This window comes from Pelodiscus sinensis, chromosome 23 (assembly GCF_052426305.1).
Source record: "Pelodiscus sinensis isolate ZL-2025 chromosome 23, ASM5242630v1, whole genome shotgun sequence".
NCBI lineage: Eukaryota > Metazoa > Chordata > Testudines > Trionychidae > Pelodiscus > Pelodiscus sinensis.
In genome coordinates, this window is record NC_143074.1 from 25,668,444 (window position 1) to 25,691,304 (window position 22,861).

Consider the following 22,861-nt stretch of genomic DNA (forward strand, 5'->3'; position numbering starts at 1 on the left):
TTTGTTTTATGGGATACTACACTTATTGACATTGGTCAATATGATGTATTATGTGTTCTTAAAAAGTACACATGTCCGAGACTTTGATATCGGTTGCATCTCACACATTTAAAATACACTAACAACAAGAATCACCTTCTTAATCAAACAGTGATCAAATGGTGATTACTACTGATGAGCGGAACAGCAGTGTCTGCAATTATTTCTACATTTCTTCACCTGTGTCAGAACAATACATCACTGACCGGAATACCACATCTGTTCATTCAAAAGAATTGGGAGGAACAACCTCCATGAAACTCAGTCTGGGAGAAGATCCACCTCTCTATGCTGCTCTCTCTCTACAATAAAGACGGCAGCTAATAATCATAGAAAACTAGGACTGGAAGGGACCTAGAGAGGCCATGAGGGCAGGAGATGGGACTCGATGACAAGACCAAATGCTGTCTAGACCATCCTTGATAGACATTTATCTAACCTACTCTTAAATATCTCCACAGATGGAGATTCCACAACCTCCCTGGGCAATTTATTCCAGTGTTTGACCACCCTGACAGTTAGGAACTTTTTCCTAATGTCCAACCTAAACTTCCCTTACTGCAGTTTAAGTCCATTGCTTCTTGTTCTATCCCCAGAGGCCAAGATGAACAAGTTTTCTCCCTCCTCCTTATGACACCCTTTTAGATATCTGAAAACTGCTATCAGGTAGATTGGCAGAGGCCCTGGAGGTTTTTCGCCTTCCTCTGTAGCATGGGGTACAGATCACAGCTGGAGGGTTCTCTGCATCTTGGGGTCTTCGAAGTATTTGAAGGCTTCAATATCTGAGATATAGGTGAGAGGATTATTCTAGGAGGGGTGGGTGAGATTTTGTGGCCTACACTGTGCAGGGGGTCAGACTAGATGATCATAATGGTCCCTTCTGACCTTAAAGTCTATGAGTCTATGTCCCCCCTCAATCTTCTCTTTTCCAAACTAAACAAACCTAATTCCTTCAGCCTTCCTTGATAGGTCATGTTCTCTAGACCTTTAATCATTCTCATTGCTCTTCTCTGGACCCTCTCCAATTTCTCCACATCTTTCTTGAAATGTGGTGCCCAGATCTGAACACAATACTCCAATTGAGGCCTAACCAGCACAGAGTAGAGCAGAAGAATGACTTCTCGTGTCTTGCTCACAACACACCTGTTAATGCATCCCAGAATCATGTTTGCTTTCTTTGCAATGGCATCACACTGCTGACTCATATTCAACTTGTGGTCCACTATAACCCCTAGATCCCTTTCTGCCGTACTCCTTCCCAGACAGTCACTTCCCATTCTGGATGTATGAAACTGATTGTTCCTTCCTAAGTGGAGCACTTTGCATTTGTCTTTATTCAACTTCACACTGTTTACCTCAGACCACTTTTCCAATTTGTCCAGGTCATTTTGAATTATGACCCTATCCTGCAGATTAGTCGCAACCCCTCCCAGCTTGGTATCATCTGCAAACTTAGGGATCTGAAATAAATGCATTTGCATGTAAATCTGAATAACCTCTCTCTGACTTGTCCTGCCAATTCTGCTAGTATTGGAGGAATGCCCACAGAGTTCTCAGCCTACCTCTGCACAAATACACAGAGGACTCATGAATAAAAACCCATTCCTGAAAAATGGTAGCAGGGGCAAATTTCCAAGAACTATGCCAGTACCAAGGAACAGACATGGAAATTTGAGTCATTAGCAAAACCATTTACTCTACTCTGTCATTCTACTTTTCTACCAGAGGAGGCTCTTTTATATTACATGATTGTTTCATCCTTTGTCGTGTAGCAAATATTAGGCAAGTATTTTTCCAGACTTTACAGTGTCATTCTAAAATAAAAGATGTCCAGATTAAAAGGACAGGAAGCACCTATTTCACCGAATTTGTGTGACCTACCACTAAAATATTACTGTTGCAAACAAAAAATTCTCTAAGACACCACACAATGTTTTTCATCCTCTCAGTTTTTATGCCAGCCTCGCCTTCCCTTCCTGCCCCCTACGCCAAGCAAAGAGATGTGCAAGGATTATTGCAAACACTGAAAAATCCAGCGAGAGACCAACATTCTTTACAACTTCAAAGGACAACAGTATGTGTTGGTCTGTTCTTGCACTGGCGACTCAGGCCAAGTTTCAGCAGCAGCTGACAGGGACTCATGCACAATATAATGGTTTCTCAATCAAAGAATAAAACATTATTCAGTGTTTCAAATAAAAGTGAATTTTTATGACAACTTTTGCATTTTTGTCACAATGTTCCTCCTCATTTGAGTGGGGACTTTAAACACCTGCACAGAAGGATGGGGGCAGTGAGGGTGCCTTAGATCTTAAATGCATTTAGCCCCATAGTTGTCCATTCTTTATAAACACTGAAAAATATTTCACACACACATTGGTATCAGGTGTCTATTCAATACTAATGAGAACACTAAAAGGACATCACATCTGTAGAGTGACACACTCAAAAGTCAGGAAATATCAAAGTTCAGATGACATGCTCAACCCTAATGCTGAGCTCTTTTGCATATGTATGCAGAGTAATTTAGTACCCGACGATATGGTAGCATATTATTCCTCAGACAGGATGCTACCATGGCATTCCAAGACACTCAGAAGCCTGTTTTAGCTAGGTTACCTTGTCACTAATCAACTAGCTGGGTCAAGCAGGGAGCAGGAAAAGATATTCAGATACTGAGTAGCTCATGCCACCATCATCAACAATCTAGATTTTATTTGCTGCTTGATTCTTGGTCATTAAGAAGTGGTTCAAAACACAGGTCAGATGTAAAAATAAAACACCTTTCAATGACACCGACAGTGGGGGTGATTGATCTTAATATCACAGAGAGTTTTGAAATTATGATTCATTTACAAATCCCTGGACTGATATGTTTATCATTGTACAGTACCCAGCAGTTTATCTGAAAGAGAAATAGATATAGATGTGCATGTATCTCTTATATTGACAAATGAATAGGTGGTTCCTGTAAGACTTATTTATAAAAATCATGACATGGAAATCGATTTCCTTATGCAAAACCGGCTACAGAGGAGAAAACCAGAGATCACACAGTATTAAAAAAGAAAAAAAAAAGGAACAGTACTTTAGTTTGGGTTCCCGTCCTTCGCTCGTGTATTGCCAGCATATTAGTCCAATCAGATCATGCACCTTGGCATTGGCTATTGTCACAACTGTCATTGGCAGCAGTTTGTCTTGGCTTGTGTGCAGCGGGAGGTAGACATCAATTTTTTTGGTTGCAGTTGTACCAACATGACCCTGTTGAAAAAACATTTTACTAAAATTGATAAGTGACACCATAAAACAGAGACAGAGAAAAGCTCGTATAAGTTAGATGCTTGTGTACACAAACTGGTTGAAACTACGGTAAAGAATGGGATTATCAAACACACAATGAACACAATACGCTGAGGAAGAGTCAGCGTGGCTTTTGTAAGGGAAGTGATGCCTCATCCATTTACCTGAATTCTTCAAGAGGGGCAAACAAACATGAAGCCCAGGTGATGGAGATAATGTATTTGAACTTTAGAGGCAAGGTCCCTCGCCAAAGGCTCTTAAGCTAAGTAGGCAGCCAAGGAATAAGAGGGAAGGTCTTCGTAGGGGTTAATAACTGGTTACAAAATAAGAAACAAAGGGTAGTAATAAATGGTCAATTTTCACAGTGGAGAGGGGTAAATGGTGTCCTCCAAGGAACTGAACTGGAACCAGTATTGTTCAATACATTACTAAATGTTCTGGAAGATGGGATGAACAATAAGGTAGCAATGTCTGCAGATAATAAAACTACAAAACTGAGTGGAAAGATTTACAAAGGGGCATCACAAAACTGGGTGACTGAGCAACAAAATGGCAGATAAATGCAAAGTAATGCACAATGGAAAAGCGTCTCCACTATGCATACCAAACGATGGGGTCTAAAATTACCCCACAAGAAATATCTGGAGTCACTGTGAACTGTTTTCTGAAAACATCTGCTCAATGTGCAGCAGCAGGCAAAAGAGCTAAGAACGTGTTAGGAACCATTAGAAAGGTAATAGATAATAGTAATAAAAAAGAAAATAACCTAATACCACTATGTAAATTCCTAATTTGCCCACACGATGAATACAATGTGCAGTTCTGGTCACCCAATCTCAAAAAATATGTATTAGAATTGGAATAAGTATAGAGAAGGGCAACAAAAGGGATAGGGACAGGGAACAGCTTCTATAAGAGGTGAGATTAGAAAGACTAGGACGTTCATCTTAGGGGGAATAGGAAAGAGGTTGGATGGGGGAGAAAGACTAAGAAAGTGTTATTTACCCTGTACATGACACAAGAACCAGGGTTATTCAATGAAATTAGTAGACATCAGATTTAAAACAAACATTTTGTGTTTCTTCCCATAACGCACAGTCAATCTGCCATGGGGCATTATGGAAGCCAAAAGTATCAAAGGGTTCAAAAAAGAACTAGGTATGTTCCCGGAGGATAGGCCCGTCAATGGCTATTAGACAAGACGGTCAAGGACTCAACCCCAAGGTGTCCCTAAACTTGTAACTGCCAAAAGCTGTGACTGGATGACGGGGGCTGGATCATTTGATCAACTATCCTTTCTGTTCACTCTCTGGGGCACCCGGCATTGGCCATGGTCAGCACACAGGACACTGGGCCGGATGGACCCTTGGTCTGACCCAAGTATGGGTGAGTACGTCCCTTACAGTAGCTAGAACTAAAATGTTCTACTGCAACTTCATGGAATGAGTATGAAGGGTTAAATAATTTCAGTTCTTTTATGCTGTTCAATGAAACGATACATTTTGTTATCACACACAAATGTGAAAGGTTAGTTCACAAGAGCAGTGACCTCATGACTTTCTATGAAAAATGAAACCATTTATGGAAACATTCAACATTTTCACCATGAGACCCACAATAAAGAGGGAGTATCTGTGTTCCCAAACCAACTTCCCACAATCTTTAGCATCATCCTTGACTCTAAACATTTGCTTCTGTCCTCTGCTCCTGCAAGATTCACTTATCACAAACTGCTGGGTGCCATACTGTGTATGGCACCCCTTCTACATCAACTATAGCATCTCCCTTCACAATGGCATGCCATGTGAACATAAGAACGGCCGTGCTGGGTCAGACCAAAGGTCCATCCAGCCCAGTATCCTGTCTTATTGAAGAGCAGCATTTTAAGGCGCATTTCTCTATCACGCCTTGTGCGCACCGTTAGCTTGGCACAGTGGCCACATTTCTGAGGAATGTGGCCCTCCCCTAGGCAGCGAATGCAGCGGGAGTGGCCATCAGACACGGGCATAGCCTCTCCGCATGAGGCACATTTCTTAAACCCGGGAGAACCGGGCATGACTAGTTGTTGGAGTGTACCCCCGGAATTATAACGGGGGAATGAAATAACAGTTTTGTTTTGTTTTTTAAACAATTAACTACTCTAACTAATGAACGATATATAACTGACTAATACTAAGTTAGGAAGGGGCTAACTGGGGAAAAACAACAGAACATATGTCTAATTTTTAACTATACGATTTCTCCTCAGGAGAGGAGCGTGTTCCAAATCCGTCTGCGGCCGTGGACAGTTAGGAGGAACTGGCGGGTCGGACCGCGCGACGCAGAAAAGGCGCGAACGCCGCGGGACACTCTGCGCACGCGCGGTCCTCCGGAGGGGGCTACTGCTACTAAGAATTTTCCGGTTTGCGGCGCCGGGACGAGCCCGACACCTGTAGTGGAGCACCCACGGGGACATCACTCGAAGAAGAATAGCCAGTGATGGACCTAACCTCCATGAATCTATCTAGCTCCTTTTTGAACCCTGTTTAAGTGTTAGCCTTCACCGCATCCTCTGGCAAGGAGTTCCACAGGTGGACTGTGAGCTTAGTGAAGAAAAACTTCCTTTTGTTTGTTTTAAATCCTACACCAGTCATGATTTTATAGACCTCGATCATATCGCCCCCCCCCCCCCCCAAGTCTCCTCTTTTCCAAGCTGAAAAGTTCAAGTATTTTTAATCTCTCTTCATATGGGACCCATTCCAAACCCCTATCATTTTTGTTGCACTTTTCTGAACTTTTCTGAATGCTAAGATATCTATTTATGAGATGAGGTGAGCACATCTCTATGCAGTAGTAAAGATGTGGACATCCCATGATTTTAGATAGAGGCAATAAGATATTTTCCGTCTTATTCTCTATCCCATTTTTAATGACTCCTAACATTCGATTTGCATTTTTCACTGCCGCTGCACATGGAGTGGATGTTTTCAGAGAATTATCCAGAGAACGTGTCATGTGCCCAAACTCTGGCGCAGGCAGCAGGCTGTTGCCTATTCTCTCAAGGGTACAAAGAAGCCCAAAAACATCACCTGGATCCTCTTACACTTGGCATTCACTCATTTCAGGACACTGTTCAAAATTCTTCTTGGTTTTTAAATGCTCCACGGCCTTCCTCCAGCTGACATGGCCTCATTTCCTCTCTTCTTCACCCCCAGCTTCTCTGACTAGATGTGACCACTCTTGGGACCACTCTTGGGACCACTCTTGGGACTCAAGGGTTGCCATTCTGGTGCATGAAGACCCAAGGAATAAACCCGCAGGGACCAATATAAAAAAGAAAAGGATGTGGAGATTGTTCTGTTTCAATGTGAAAGCCAAAGGGGGGACAGGCATCATGTCTAGAAGTCAGGCCGGCCATGTCAGCACATACTTACAGAATATAAATCAACATGCATGAATCTTATAGATGCAAACGTTTCAGAAGCATTGCTTCCGAGCAAGAAGTTTACACAGAGTAATAACAGACACGACAACATTTTTCTAACTCCAGGAAACATATGTGATGGCTGTAACTAAGTCAGATGGACAATATAACCACCTCTTCATGTTTAGCAGGAAGCAGGATTGTAAAACAGACATGGAGGTTAAATGTTGGTTAAGAATAAACAAAAGATGGTTCTTATATGTCAAGGGAAGACCAAAACCAACATATAACCAAGCCCATTTCTTACCATTTAAAACTATTTGGAGAAAACCAAAAAGGATTAACTGGTATCACTGCATTTTATTGTATTAAAAATCTATCTGGCACCAGGGAGATTAAGACTTAATTAAAACAAAGATTATAGCAACGAAGATCTATAAAAAGTTTGTGTTAGAAGAAAAATGTTTAATCTATAGCTTATAGGACTATTTTTAAGCTAATAATCTTTTAAGCAGCAACAAGACTTCACATTTCCCCCCACAAATTAACTGATATGAGGCCAATATCCTTGCTTTATACCAAAAGGAGAAACCACCATTAAATTAATCATTAGGAATTCTGGCTTCAAGTAATGGACTAAGAGGATTCAGTGTTGGACACCTATGCTTGGAGTATAAAACTTACTCTTGTTATAAAATCATTGGAAGCTGCAATAACATTTTAAGTTACAGAAGTAAGAGAATAACTTAAAAATATAAAAAAGTAACTTTTACATTGATGGAAGAACAGCGTGGAAGTATGGTAAAAACTCCAGCACAATGAAGTTGAATAATTTAAGTATAGCTATCTCCTTCCCCACCTACTCAAGGTATTGAAGACACTGGACACATCTGTTGAAAAGAAAGAACATGGCTAGATTCAAGAGTCTAATATGAACAGGACTATAGGTTTGTCCTGATAACTACTGGCTCTCTGCTAGGAGCACTGGGATGGGCAGCCAATGTGGAGGAAACAGACACATTCAAGCAATGGTTTTTAATTAAGTATAATTTTTTAAAAGTTCACTCCGAGACAGAGACAACCAGTGAAGGTATTAAAAGCATTGAGTGGTAATGCACACCAACACTCCTGTGTCCCCTCCCAGACCTACAGACTTCTGCACCACACGTTTTGCTGTCCAAGACACAAACTGTCATGTCTTCTGCCCAGCCCCCTAATAAGCACTTTCCACCTCTCCAGACTTTCAGAAGTCCAGTTTGTCTTGTGTACCCTCAATTTTCATCTCACTAAACTCCTTACTTACAAAGTCAGACATCAAAATAAAAGTGTGACAGTGAACGGTTACTGAGAATTGCTGACTCTCACATTTTTACCATATAATTAAAAACATAAATGGATTGGAACATAAATATTGTGCTTGCATTTCGGTATCGAGCTGTATAAACAGGTCAGAGTCTGTATGAAATTTTCGATGGCAGTGATTGTGCTTGTGCTTTTTATGTAGCCGGTTGCAAAACTAGGGAAATAACTGAGCTGCGGTGCCCCCAGAAGACCTCTGTGTACCCCCACGGTATGCCTACCCCAACTGTGCAGTCACTGAAGTTCTTTGAAATGTGTCCCCACTAGGGCTCCACTGCAGGGGTGGCAGCATCTTTGCAACTGGAGTTAGATCTTCAACAGCAAGCCCATTGGACCCAACATACGCACCTTCCCTCCCCCGTGCTGTGCGCGCCGAGCCCCCTCAGTTCCTTCCCAGCTACAGAGCCCACAGGTGACACGCTGAAGCACAGCAGGTAGTAGTTCTTTAATTAAAAAGCAAAAAAAGGGACACACATTATTCCTGCTTCGTTCTCAGCTCTTAATCCTATCAGCAGACATTTCAACAGGCCATGGGGAGCCTGATCACTTACCTTATATGCAGCTTGCCAGGATGCAAGATATCTGCCCTGCTAGGTCTGCTGCAATTGAAAAGCGTAAGACGCCTGGGGAGCGAAATCCTCACCCCCTTTGCCTCTTTGGCCCCAGGATGTCAGCCATGTGCTGCTGATTGTGTTCTATTGTGCTGATAAAGCTGTCAATGAACATCCCGTTCAATACAACTTCAAATTATGCCATCTCCCAGGCCTGCATTAGCCCTTTCCCTTTCTTACTGCCATTGCAGGCTCTTCTTCCCCGTTGCACCTCACAGGTAACTCTTCCTGCTTTGCTCAGTCTCTTTCCATCTTTTCCTCCTCTCCAGCTCTCTCTAGGCTGGGTACTCAAGCCTTCCTAACCAGCCCCTGCGGACTTATCCTCAGTCTCTCTCTCTCAATATGCCCCATAATATATTTTGTCCAGCACCATCCACTACTGAGGTCCACAAATGCCTGATCACAAACAATGACCAGGCAGAGGACATGGGGCTCCAAAGAGAGGCGTCTTGTATATAGTAGGGTTCCCAATTCTGTTAATGATGATGGAGCTGAACCACTATTAGCAATGGTGGAAAACGTCTGAAAAGTTTCCCCGGGTATTCAGGGCCTTACAAAGAGGGAGGTTCATGATTAGAGATTACCTTACAACTACAAGGCTAGAAATGGGATGTTTTCAAATGAAAGCTTAAAGAGGCTATGATCACTCCCGGTGTTAGGGCACACACCAATCACTAACTCAAGGGCATACAGATACTGGCCCCTCCCTCTGGGGCATCAGGTATTAGCCAATGTCAGAACAGGACACTGTATTGGATGAACATGCATAGCACCAGTGCTCCTTCATTCTGCAGAAGGATATGGCACATGCCTGGGAATGCTTCTACATGGGTGAATAGATTCATGTGCATAGACAGGCCTTGCAACGTACTACTCATGCAAGAGCCCTATCAGGCTCAATTCACTTCTCATGCAACACAAAGAATAGGACCACGTGATGGGGCTGAACAGAGAGGGATAACTTTTGGACTGCGATTCTTAGTCCCCATCTGGCCACACCGGAGTTAGCTGGAGCAATCACAAATTATCAGTATCTTGCGGATGTTTAAAGAGGCTCACTAGCGTTCAGGAGGAATTGTTCAGACCCAGATTACAGTCAATACTGTGAGCATGGATTTTGCTCCCAACTAGAGAAGTGGATTATAGCTATAAAGGCTTAGGTGACCCAAGAAATAAAGCATGATCACCCACATTCAAAAAGGTAGCATCAAACATATTAATAGATTTTGTATAAAATTCAATGGAAAAATCCATTCAGGGCCAGGGGCCTTACCATTTGGAGTTTCCTTAATAGCCTTCAATAAATCTGGTAGGCACAGAGGGGCTGTTAAATTAACATTTTCCTGATCTGTCACCTGTGGCATAGTTAATTTGTCAAAAAATTCTTTTAGCTTGTCACTGGACACTACATATCCTGACAAATGAAGTCTGGAATAAAATCGACAAAGTATCTCGTTAATTTTCTAGGAATCACACATCCTGGTTCCATTAAGCTTTTATTGTTAGAGATCTTAGGTCTCACCCATCCTTTAAGAAGGTGAGCCACTATCTACACTGGGTGTATTCGAGCACATTTGTTTATTTCACAAAAGCCAGTTCTTTGCATCAGCTACTAAAAGGTGAATACTGCTTTCAGCTACTCAGTTTTCATGCACCTGGGCTCTTATGAGAATCTCCAACAGGTTCATGGTGGACACTGCTGACCAGGATGTTTGATCGGAGTCAGCAGGGTCCTGTGGCTAAAGTGTCGAACTGAAAGTCAAGTACTGTGGGTTCTATTCCCTATCCTGCCACTGACTTGCCATGTGATCCTGAGCAAGTCACTAAGCATCCATGTCTCAACTGAAAAACAGTGAGACTTATTTAACTCCTTTAACAATTGACAACAGTGAGAGGTCCTCTATGACTAGGCACACTGCAGCTTTACTTCTCTGCTGCGACTTATGAATTGCACTCCCCTATTCAGCACTGTACTGATGAACCATACAGCTTATTTTTTTCTTTATAGTTTTATATGATTTTGATTAAACAGGCCACTGGCTACTAATTTACTTACCTTTGGGATTAAAAATGAAAGTGGCAGCTACTCTGTTTAGGAAAGCGGCTCCCATTAATATCCAAGGAACTTCTGCCTCAGACAGTGATTTGGTTCACAGAGCTGCTCTGTTCACAAGAATCCACATTAAACATGGCCTAAAATAAGCCCAATCACACTATGGTGGGGCCAAATAAGTGACCTGAGGAGATACAGTAAGCGCATTTCCTACTAAACTGCGTTTATTGTAAGAGTGCAAGCAGCATACTGCTACACATACATGTCTCTGCAATAGCTGGACCCAGTGGAAAAAGAGTTAAGGACAAAACAAGCTATGAGTTGTCATAGCTTATGTTGAATAAGATCATTAATGAGCTTGGGTGTTTTAAAAACACAGATTGAACCTCTCTAGTCCGACATTCTCTGGTCCAGCAACAACCATGTACGGCATCATTTTAGTTAGCCAGATGTTCACTGACCATAGGTGTGGCCAAGATTCCCACAGTCCCATCAAGTTTATTTACAGCCACCAGCCCTAGCTCTCAGTGTTCTGTGCTATCATCTAGTACTAATTTAACCCCAAATGTCTTTTAAAAGCCCAGCAAGCAGTGGAAGTGTTGGTAATGCTGCTAGACAATATTAAACTTTCCATGATTCGGTAAATTCTCTGGTTTGGCACCAGTCAGGTCCTGAGTGTGCTGGACTTGAGAGGTTCAACTTGTACAATCTATGGGTACTACAATGACAACACCATCAAAGAAACAGTTTATACAGAATCAATTCAGCCTCATGCAGTTTTAGGGACTTCTATGTTATTAAATAATTTATATAATAAATATACTTTAAATAGAAAAATAAGTTTTTAAAAAGAAAGAATTACATGCTATCAATTCTTGCAATACAAAACCATTTTAAGATTTAATATCAACTTCTTTAATCCAAGTCCACTAACAAATGTACACCTTTCTCCATCATCTCTTGAAAGTGTGACAATAAAACCGTTAATAATTGCCTAAATTATATAGGAAGTTTGGTATAATCTTAAATCTACCCCAAGGACAACTTAATCCTAAAATCAGCTCACAAGATTTTAGATAATGAAAACTTGTAGAAATATGAGAAGAGAATAGCATATGTTGCACCCATCTTGTTTTGGGGCCATTTTACACTACATTTCATGGTGGAAAATTGAAATAGAGTCTGTAAACATCTCCCAGAGAAAAATATCATTAATTTTTAAATAATTTACTGCATCTTCCTTTACAACAGAATTCTGTGACTAAATATTATATCACTTTAACATTAGATGTTCTAATGATATAATGCACAGATTTTTACTGAACCATTATTTAGTGAGTCATAAAAACCTCTTAAAATTAATCTTTCATGCACGTCTAGCTTACCCAAAGTTAGCATTTAATTAGATGGCCTTGGCACGAATGAGCTTACTACTTTGTTTGCTCAATCAGTATATATTCAAAAATTGATTTACCATCAACCAAACAACATAAAACATTAGACAAAAGAGGAACAACTAGAGATCTTTTTCCATAAGCAAAATTTCTTCTAACCCTTTAACTGCAAAAAGGAAAAAAAAAAAGGTGACAGGATTATTTCATATTGTATGATAAGCATGCAGGAAAAGTTACAAATATATGCACTGAATAAAGAACAGATCAAGCAGAATTTAAATAACTAGCTAATATAGTTTTAGACAAACAGCAGGACCAACAGATTAGAGCAGGACTTCTCAAACTTTGTGATACTGCGATGCCCCTCTAAGTTGCTCGCGACCCCCCGGGGGGTTGGGACCCAGAGTTTGAGAAATGCGGGTTTGGAGGATCCAAACACAAATGCTTTCATAAACAAAAACCTTTTCTCTCTAAAAGTGCAATAATTTTGTAGGTAGAAGTGCATGAAAGATGCCATTTACTATACTTTGGATTTCTGAAAAATAAAATGTTCTGATGTTTTTAAAGACAAATTTCACTTAATCACAAAAATAAAAGTAAAGAAATAGGATTTAAATGTAGGGGAAATAATTTGTTAAAAAAGACATAACATCTCTTCTTGGAGGGAGTGAAAAATAGGGAACCACTCACTCAATAACATGCTTAAATACTCTAGACTGTTTTTTAATGGTTTTCTAGGTATCTCTGGGAAAACAGAGGATGGCATGGCGTGGCATCAGGATGCAACTGGCACATGGCTGAAATGGGAATCACAGTGGCCAGCAAGAGAGGAACAAGGCTTCATCCTAAGTACATGAGCATTCACAAACCAGGAATAGGAAGTGTGGCTGGGATTCTGGTGCAGCCAGTAATTTGCAGTATATTAAATCAAGGTCTAATTCAGCATGTGGGTTAGTAATTTGATTAGCCAGTTCTTTTTACTTTATTGAACTGAAAATGTTGGCTCATTTTAAATAAGTCCATATTGCTCAGAATGTCTCTAGATTCTAGTGTTCACATGAACACGCGGAATAACTGTGTTTCCCTCCTAGGATCCTGTGGTCTGCCCGTCACTGTACCGCATGTGGAAACATGGAAGTGGTACTTGCATCATCAAGTGGTAACGTGGCAATGCATTTTATCACTGTAAGCCAAGTGACTAGTTTATTAATTATGATGCTGATGATGATTGTCATAGCCAGCTACTTGAAGTAGCTGTAATAATTCTAAGGAACTTAAGCAGAGTGACTGGACCATGGTCAGTTCAAGAACTGAGCATTAAAATGAAACCTCAATAGTTGCTCTTCTCTCTGACAAACAGACCATCATTTAGCTCACTACCACGTATGCAGTAGGTCTGCAAACCTCCATTAACATTCTCATTTAATTTCTCTCATTCACGCGGTCACTGCGGAGAAGAATTTAACCCAGTAATCTCCTGCTATAGAAAGAATAACACGGTATGAATGCTAAATTGGAAAGTAAACAACATACTAGTGTGTTTTATTCTAAATTGTTCACTTCGCTTGTCCACTTTGTTCAGCACCACACTATTTTTCAATTAAAGGTCCAGATGTTTCAAAGTCTCCAGTAAGCAACGACAGTTATAAGAAATGCCTTATCTGCATGGCAACATGAGCTCCAGGCTACATTAACTCATGTTTTAGTCTAGCTCCCCTCCTACAGTACCAGTTAATTATACAACATTAAGCTGAAAAAATAAACCTCCAGAGCCGGACAGTTTCCTGACAAGTTTCCACCTGCAAAACTTTTCACACAGACTATCAGGGAAACAAAGGTACGTTAGATGTATAATTACATAATCGAACATTTCAGATTGCTCTCCCCTTCTTGTTATTCGCTCCTCTAGCTTAATACCTAGCTCCAACCTCTAGCTTAACCTGGCTAAGCTAAAAGCAAGGTATGATCCATTCATACAACAGAGGTACAGGCATACTCCAATCCCACTGAAGTGTATTTACATAGGCAATTTTAAAGTAAATATTTCTTAATTTAAAAGGGGTTATAAGTGGGATTTCTTATTAGGCATGTAAAACCCCATTTAAATGGTTAACTGGATAACTACGATGTTAAGCATGTTAGCCAAATAAAGGGGGGGATAGGCTGGAGCACCCTCCACCCCTGAAGCACAGCTAGACTGGAGCAGTCTCTGCCTGCAACGAGCCCACGCCCGCAATAGAGAAGGGCTGCTCCAGCCATCCAAAGCAACCCGTCGTAGTGCGCCCCGTGCAGCTGGAGCAGACCCCTGCCCACGATGGGCGGGGAGTTGCTCCCACCCACCACGGGTTAACTGGAACCAGTAAGCATCTTCTGTTAAGGGTGATGCTTACCAGCTAAGTGCTTAACCTCTCACACACCTATTTCTTGTTACATTTCTCTTGCGTCAAATCTCTTTGGAAGAGGGGAAAAAACCAAGAGTTCTTTGTTAGAGCTCAGATCTCATTTGCTCTAATCCAGCGTTTCCCAAACTATGGAAAAAAAATACCGGGCCTCAGCGTGGCTGCTGGGAGGGGAGCGGTGTGGGCTGGGAGGAGGTGTGGGTGTGTGTGGGAGAAACCGACTACCAGGAAGCAGGGTTGGGGGCAGCGGGATTGTCCGGTGGAGATCGAGGGGGAGGGGGAGGGAGGGCAGGCGGCCGGCAGAAGCAAGGCTGGACGGGGGACGGGAGGGCTGGATGGAGGAGATCAGGACGACGAAGATGGGAGAACCAGCCGCCGGAAGCAGGGCTGGACAGGGGCAGCGGCGCTCGCCAGGGGAGATCGGAAGGAGAAGCAGGGGAGAATCAGTCGCCTGGGAGGGGGTGGGGAGGGGGGAACCGACCGCCGGAAGCAGGGCTGGATGGGGGAGATCGGGAGGAGAAGGGGCACGGGGGAGAGCAAATCAGCCGGCGGGTAGCGGGACTGACCCGGGTACATGCAGACTTGGGCACATGAGTAAGTCCAGCCCCAGGGATTCCATTTTGCACCCTCCCATGCTCTCCCTCGAGTAGTTATGAACTGCCTGGCTGGTAGACACTCTTGCAGCGTGAGCAAATCTACCAGCCAGGCAGTTCGCAGCTAAGGACTGATACACCTAATAATAATAAAACGTACCTAATCAGAAAATACTGGACATTTGATATGTCTGGTATTTTCTCAATTTGTTTCCCGGACAGAACCCTTAAATACTGGACTGTCCGGTACAAAACTGGACACGTGGCAACCCCACCCCTCCTTGCACCCTCCCTCCTAGCCAGATACACTACCCTCAATCTGCTCCTGCTCCCACCTCCTGGAGTGCCCATGCGGCGCCGGGTCCCCCAAGCCCTAGCCCAGGTTGGGCAGAGGATGCAGCCGGGTGAAACACTGACAGTGTATTCATTTTGTATATGCGTTTATAATTTTGGGCTGCAAAAAACTACTGAAAAAGAACGGGTTTCAACTAAAGTAAAAAGTTTGGGAAGCCCTGGTGTAGCCAGCTTTCTATCCATCTTACAGTCCATTTTATCCAATCCATACTCCCTTAAGTTGCTGGAAAGAATATTGGGGTGACCGTATGAAAAGCTTTGCTAAAGCTGGCACTGGGGGCTTTGGGAGGACCAGAAACAACTTATTTGAATATTCATCATTTGCTTAATGAATAATGAATATGCAAATAAATGTTACGGTCCTCCAAAAGCTCGTGAATGGATTTACTGGTCCCCATGTCAAAAAGTTTGGGAACCCCTGCTCTAATCGTTTTTAGGCAAGTCCAGTCCATCTTTTCTCCTGCCATCCCCAAATGGCGTTTCACCAGGAGTGAAACGCACGTGCCTGCACAACTCCTACGCACCACTGATGTCACACACAGGACTTGTACAGATTGTATTGAACGACTCAGGGGGATTCTGGCCTGACCAGTCAGTTATGACAGTGTTGCTAGAGAACGGAATGCATAGTCCAACGGATCAGCGTGCAAATGCCATAGCTGCAACATAAATGCATTAGCTAAATGACGCTGAGCTCACTGTTTACGTACACTGGGAAAGAAATGGTGTACTTTAGAATTGTTTACCTTGGACTTCACAATAAACATTACGATTTAATACTGAGGAATATGCAACAAAGTGCAACAAAAGCTTGCAATTAAAAACTACATCATAAACGTTATTTGTACGTCAAGAAATATACCTTGAGCGATTTTCATGAACGGATGCTATTCAAAAGATAAATGCTTTTACAAATATCTAGTCCTTAAACAGGCCTGAAACTCTCATCCGAGGCTACTGTTGCACACAGCAGACAGTTTAAGTTCCTAGAGGGCATTAGCCAACCTAGGTAGAACATTTTCAATACATCACCATGTCACTTTTTAGTGTGCCACAATCTATTAACCACATGGCAAACTAACAGGGATTTTTAAAATATAGGTTTTATAGCTTTGTGTTGGTGATTAATTAAATAAATAGCCAGTGTTTCACAAATCATTCCTCTAATTAGTCTAAACCAGACACTTTGCATTCACTGACATTCTTGCCATCTGAAGCGCACAGAAGGGCAAGAGTATTACAACGACGAATCAAGGCCCTTCTGAGCGTCTTGTCACTGTGCAGCCCCGGCTGGTGTGGTACTGCTCAGCCCCAAGGCAGAGGGACAGTCTTCACAGGTGCGGCAGTCAGCTGGAGGTTGACTCCAGCTGCTTGGAAAACATGTTCCGTTTAATTATTTTCCCTCATCCTGAAGTAAACAATGAGGATGGAAAGAAAAGCAAGTTGGCTCTTAAAGGTAACTAAGGCCGCCATGAGATGTGCCTCAGACAATGATTTGGGTATGTCTACATGGCAACACTATTTCGAAATAACTTACTCTGTCTACACAGCAGGCAGTTGTTTTGAAATACTGTCAAAATACTGTCAAGCTGGAGGACTTCTTACTTCAGCTTCTAGAACCCTCATTGTACAAGGAGTAAGGGACAGAGGAAGAGCACTCTATTTCAAAGTAAGTGCTGAGTAGATGCTCCCTATTTCAAAATAAGATACGCAATTGACGTAGCTCAATTTGTGTAGCTTATTTCGAGGTAAGCCTGCAGTGTAGATGCACCCTAAGTGTTTAACATCCAAGTGCTAAAAAGGAGCAGTTACTGATCTTTTTCTTTGAAAATTCCCCAAAGATTTTGGCTACGAACACAGATACCGTTGCTTTTTAGGAACCCGCGCAAGACTTTCTAAAAGGGTTAACAGCTTTATGTTTCAGGAATAACTGACCCTTTCATTAGAAAGATTCATCATCTGTGAAACCTGCCTGAAATCTCATCGTTTTTACAGTGCATACCTAGACGATCATTTCCACAGGAGGTCAAGTTTAACTTTTAATGGTTAATAATTTTAAGTTTTAAAACAGTTTTCTCTCCAAGTTATTAACTGGAATCTCCAAGCTAGGTAGGTTTTCACAGGGAAATGTGTGAGATGCTCAGTGACATTATCGCAGCAGGATAATTTTAAAACCTTGAATACCCTCTTGTAGTTTAAGAGACAGAGAGTGGACTAGCAGCTGGGCTAAATATCAGAGACAGGTCCTTATTTCCTGTGCTACTACAGCATCCAGAGAGCGGAATGGGGGGTTTGAGGCCTTGTCCCTTAATCTAGAATTCTGCAGTTCATGGAAAGGGCTTCACATATTACTCAGACTGAAAGGAGGGGGAAAGGAACAAGGCACACACAAGTTCAACCAAGGCTGAGACAGGCAGGCCAAGTAGCTGTATCACACTGGCTCTCCATATACCTGTCTGTGAAGTGGAGGAATTTATGCTCATTTCCTCCAGAGGGATGGTGTTAGAAATAAAGGTACTGGGCACATTTGAGACCATTGCTTATTTCTGGGGTGAAGCCACAAAGATGTACATCACACAAGGCAACTGACCACCCCATTAATTTATATTTGTAACTTTGGCATCCTGAGTAAAACTTGATGTGTCAAGTTACACAGAAGAGGCGCCAACAACAAACAATCTAGATAATGCAGGACCTCAGCGGGTTATCTGGAAATGAGACTGAGCATGCATTTTTCACACTGAATCCAAACAGTTACGGGTCTGGTAATAAGGTCAACAAAGCTTTTTGGCCTATGAACTGAAGACGAGAGAGAATGGTAGGGCTATTCCTACAATTCACGACAGAGCAAGTAATACTGCATTGGACGCTGAAGGTCAGGCATGTTCTTCCTTATGTAAAAAGGCACCTACTTGAGGTCACATGCTGAAGGGCCTTTCTTGATGCTTCTTCTTGTCTTCAGGTATTAGCAGTGATTTTATAAGTGCTTCTGTGCCAGGCTGGAATGATTTAAATCAAACCGATTTAAATCATAGATTTATATTAGTAAGCAGGAAACCGTGATTTACAAATCATTATTTTAACCATGGAGCAAAATGCAGGACAATGTAGCACTTTAAAGACTAACAAGATGGTTTATTAGATGATGAGCTTTCGTGGGCCAGACCCACTTCCTCAAATCCATGTTTTAACCATGTTTTGCATCTGTACTTTTCAGTTATTTTCCTAAAGAAAGCAACTATTGAGAATCAACCTAACCATTAAAATATGTTGATTTGCAACTAAAGCTAGCTGTTCCATTCAATTGAATGCTTTTTGATAATCTAGAGAATACGGCACATTTATGAAGCAATTCTGTATCTTAACACTTATTCAGATTCTTAATTTTTACATTTTTATAACGTTAGAAATGGTAACGGATTCATTTCTTATTTACTAGATGATTAATTTTTGTGATTTAATCTCAAGCTCTATTTAGATCAGCGGTTCCCAACCTTTTCCAGATCGGGACCCATTCTGACAATTCAGGAAGACTTGGTGACCCAAGGCAATTCAAAAACGGGGGGAGGAGAGGAGGCAGAGCCACCTGGGGAAGACACGTGGCAACCCTTTTGAAATGTAATGGCGATCCATATTTGGGTCCCGACCCATAGGTTGGAAAACCCTGATCTAGATGGAAATTCAAAAAATTAAAATGCCCAGAACTAGCATTTTATGTATTTTAATTAAATATAACTCCTGTAAATGTGCTGAACAGAAAAGAAAAAGGGTTTTTTTTTTTTTGTGCTTAAAACAAAGCTATTTTTAAATAAAGGAAGCATTGCCTGCAGCTAATGAGCTGAACTGATTCAGGTCTGGTCACCATGACCTTCAAGATTTTAGAACTAATAGATCCCATCCACTCACTTTTATTCATAGCTTTTATTCACAGATGGCAAGAGAAAAACAAGCTTCCTGCTCTTTCAACTCCCAATTGGCTTCTTAACATTGCATACACTAATCACGGGATGCAAGTAGTTGAATAAGCTGAAATGAAGAAAATAGTCTGAATGCACCTGCAAAGGAAGCTATTGATGTGAAAAGCTGGTTGAGCACTTCAACAAACTCTGGCTCCAATTTCTTAGCCATTGACTTGCACGTGTTCAGTGGGCTGACTTGCTTTAAAACTTAGCATCACATCTCAGTGCTTAATGTTATTTTGTATTCCATTTACATTATTTAAATATAGTACAATGAGTTTAAGCTTTAACATAAATTGTAAATTCCAAATTTAATAGTAACTTAATTTGTTTTTTAAATGAACCTGTATTTAACTGAAATTTTAAAAAATATATTTAAAGAAAAACTTCGATGTAACTCCTGAGAAAAGTTTACCAAGGACTTTGGGGTGTGTGTCTAGACTACAGTCTTTTGTTGACAAAAGCGGCCTACACTGCTGCTGAGTTCTGTCGACATAATGTCGACAGAACTCAGCAGTTTTGTTGATGGCGGTAAACCTCATTCTACGAGGAATAACGCCTTTTGTCGACAGAGTTCTGTCGACAGAAGGCATTAGTGCATCTACACTGTCCTTTGAGTCTACGCTGTCATGTCGACAAAGCAGCTTGCTTTGTTGACAACTGGATATAGTCTAGATGCTCTTTGTCGACAGTATCTGTCGACAAAAGTCTGTAGTCTAGACGTACCCGAAGATGTAATATATCTCTCAGGAAGCCCAGAGGTCTTTGACGTTGTGTTTCTTTTTATGAGCAACTTAGGAAACACTTTAATACAGGCGATGATGCATATAGCATTGAATATACTCCAGCTATGCTCTGTCTGGATTTTTTTCTTTTGGCTCTGGCTCATAAGATACAAAACAACAAGAAATGAGATCCACCACTCCCACTCTCAACATCGATAATTAAGGGCTTACATTTAGGAAATGGGGGGGGAGAAGGCAGACATCTGAAGGACACCAAAATACCCTGGTTAGCAATATACCACTATTTCCAGACTGACAGAAGGGTCACTAAGAGAACCATAACATGCAAAATGAAGGATAGTAAGATGTGCGACACAAGATTTAGTTAGAGAGATTTTTTGCAGGGTTCCCACAACATTCCTTGAATCTGCAACAGAGCTTTTCCTCAAGGGTTTATCCCTACCACGAACTTTCACTGCTTAGATAAGATCCTGCGGCAGCCTAACAAAATCCCCACCGCTGATTCTACTCAGTCTTTCCCCTACTAGCATGAACCATCTTGGAATCCAAGACGGGAGTTTCTGTTGGAAAGATAAATCAATGCGAAGAGCACTAGAAGATTTACTCGGTGTTCCACAGGGCCTTGGCTCAGTTAACTTTTGTTTTTCTGGAAAATAAAATGAAAATGTCCAGGCTTCATTCCAATCAGTGCTCTGGGGTGGGGCTGGAGAGGAGGGGTTCAGGTGCAGGCTACCCCTGGAAGAGCGCACAACCCCAGCCCTCTCTGCAGCAGCTTGGGGCCAGGTGAGAGGTGCTTCTCCTTGGCTGCTGCTGCTCCAGCCGGCATGTCCAGCCAGAGTGAGGAATGCGGGAAACTCTACCCTTTCCCCTCGCTCCCTGATGAAGGGGAACAGCCAGCAATGTTCCTGTATGAATCGGGGGAGGGAGCCCTTAACTCTTGCAAATATATAGTAGATTACAATTCTATGTTTTTGCCAAAATGAAGCAAAGAAATCTGTGGGGGACATGACTTCTACACACACACACAGATACACGCAGAATTCCTTCAGGAGTAATCTGTTCTTAGATATTAGACACACAATGTGGGGGAAGTAATATCTTTTACTTGAACAAGTTCTGTTGGTGAGAGACACAAGCTTAACAGATGTTGATCCAATAAAAGCTGTGACCTCACACATCTTGCCTAAATAGTTCATGTATCAATGAAACGCTGCAACACAAATGTGGAGTTGAACCTTTAGGATGTTTCTGTATTTCAAACACCATCACGCTTAAAAAATTGTCTGCTGTGCCATTTCTTCAGTATTTTATTGATGAGAAGGGTTAAAAATCCACTTTATTTTTCCAGTAGCCAATTCTAAAGACACACTATTCTGAAATGGCAGGAATGTAAAAAAGGCTTTAAAGAGTTTGTGTTTCAATGTCAGTGTTAAGTGTTCTTTAACAAAAGATTTCCCTTAGACGTAAGCCACTGCTTATACTAACAGGAGTAGAAAGGGTTTTAGATAGTTACACTCACGATAGCCGCTGGACACTAAAAACTGGCTGCAAAGTTTAATGGTTGTGTCTAACCCAGGACCCCACACCCCGACCCTGTTCCTGCACCACTTCTCACGCAGACCCGTCACTCCAATTCTGGACTCCCCCGCCAATCCCAAACCTAAACCTCCACTCTACATCCTGCCCAGACCCTGCATCCCAGCCCAGCCCAGCCCATTCCCTGGCAGCCCCCTCCTGCACACTGAACCCCCCGTTTCGGGTCTCACTCCAGAATATGGGTGGGGACACAATCTACTAGCCCTGGGCCCCCAGAAGAGTTCATCTGGTCCTGGGGGTAAGCCCTGGACTTTGGCACTCCCTGCCCCACATAGGGCTGAAGCTTGAGGGTAGTGAAGTGAGTGTCTTTTTTCTTCTCCTTTTTGCTTGGGGCCTGGGTCAGTGAGGTCTGGTTTTTGGTTCCCCGACTCACTTGTATGTGGCCCCCAACTGATTTTTCTGTGGGTCAGTGGCTCCAAACACAAAAGGTACCCCACCCCTTAAAGTGTAGTACACTGAATCCCAAGCACTACTATAGGCTGGGGCCTGATTGGCTAAGCAGCAGTTCAGCAGAAAAAGACCTGGGGATTACAGTGGATGAGGAGCTGGATAGGAGTCAACAGTGTGCCTTTGTAGCCACAAAGGCTAATAGCATATTGGGCTGCATTAGGAGAAGCATTGCCAGAGACCTAGAGAAGTGACTATTCCCCTTTATTCAGCACTGGTGAGGCCACATCTGGAGTACTGCGTCCAGTTCTGGGCCCCCCATTACAAAAAGGATGTGGATGCTTTGGAAAAGGTCCAGTGGAGGGCAACAAAAATGCTGAGGGGGCTGGAGCACATAACTTATGAGGAGAGGCTGAGGGAGTTGGGCTTGTTCAGTCTGCAGAAGAGAAAAGAGCAGGGGGATTTGATAGCAGCTTTCAACTTCCTGAAAGGGGGGGGAGGGTTCCCAGAGATGGAGAGGCTCTTCTCAGTGGGGACAGAAGCAGGAGCAATGGTGTCAAGTTGCAGTGGGGGAGTTCTAGTTTGGATAGTAGGAAAAACGACTTTACTGAGAGGGTGGTGAAGCATGGGAATGGGTTGCCCAGGGAAGTGGTGGAATCTCCATCTCT

General features: G+C 42.3%; 1 protein-coding gene across 10 annotated transcripts in view; it reads right to left on the minus strand.

Annotated features, from left to right (window-relative positions):
• The window catches only part of MAPKAP1 (MAPK associated protein 1), a 176,417-nt gene that overhangs the window by 81,989 nt on the left and 71,567 nt on the right, over positions 1-22,861 (minus strand). For all 10 annotated transcript variants that reach the window (XM_075905711.2, XM_075905714.2, XM_075905710.2 and 7 more), the window contains one exon: positions 3,128-3,300. In XM_075905711.2, the coding sequence (XP_075761826.1) occupies positions 3,128-3,300 (173 nt within the window). The remainder of the gene's footprint in view (positions 1-3,127; positions 3,301-22,861) is intronic.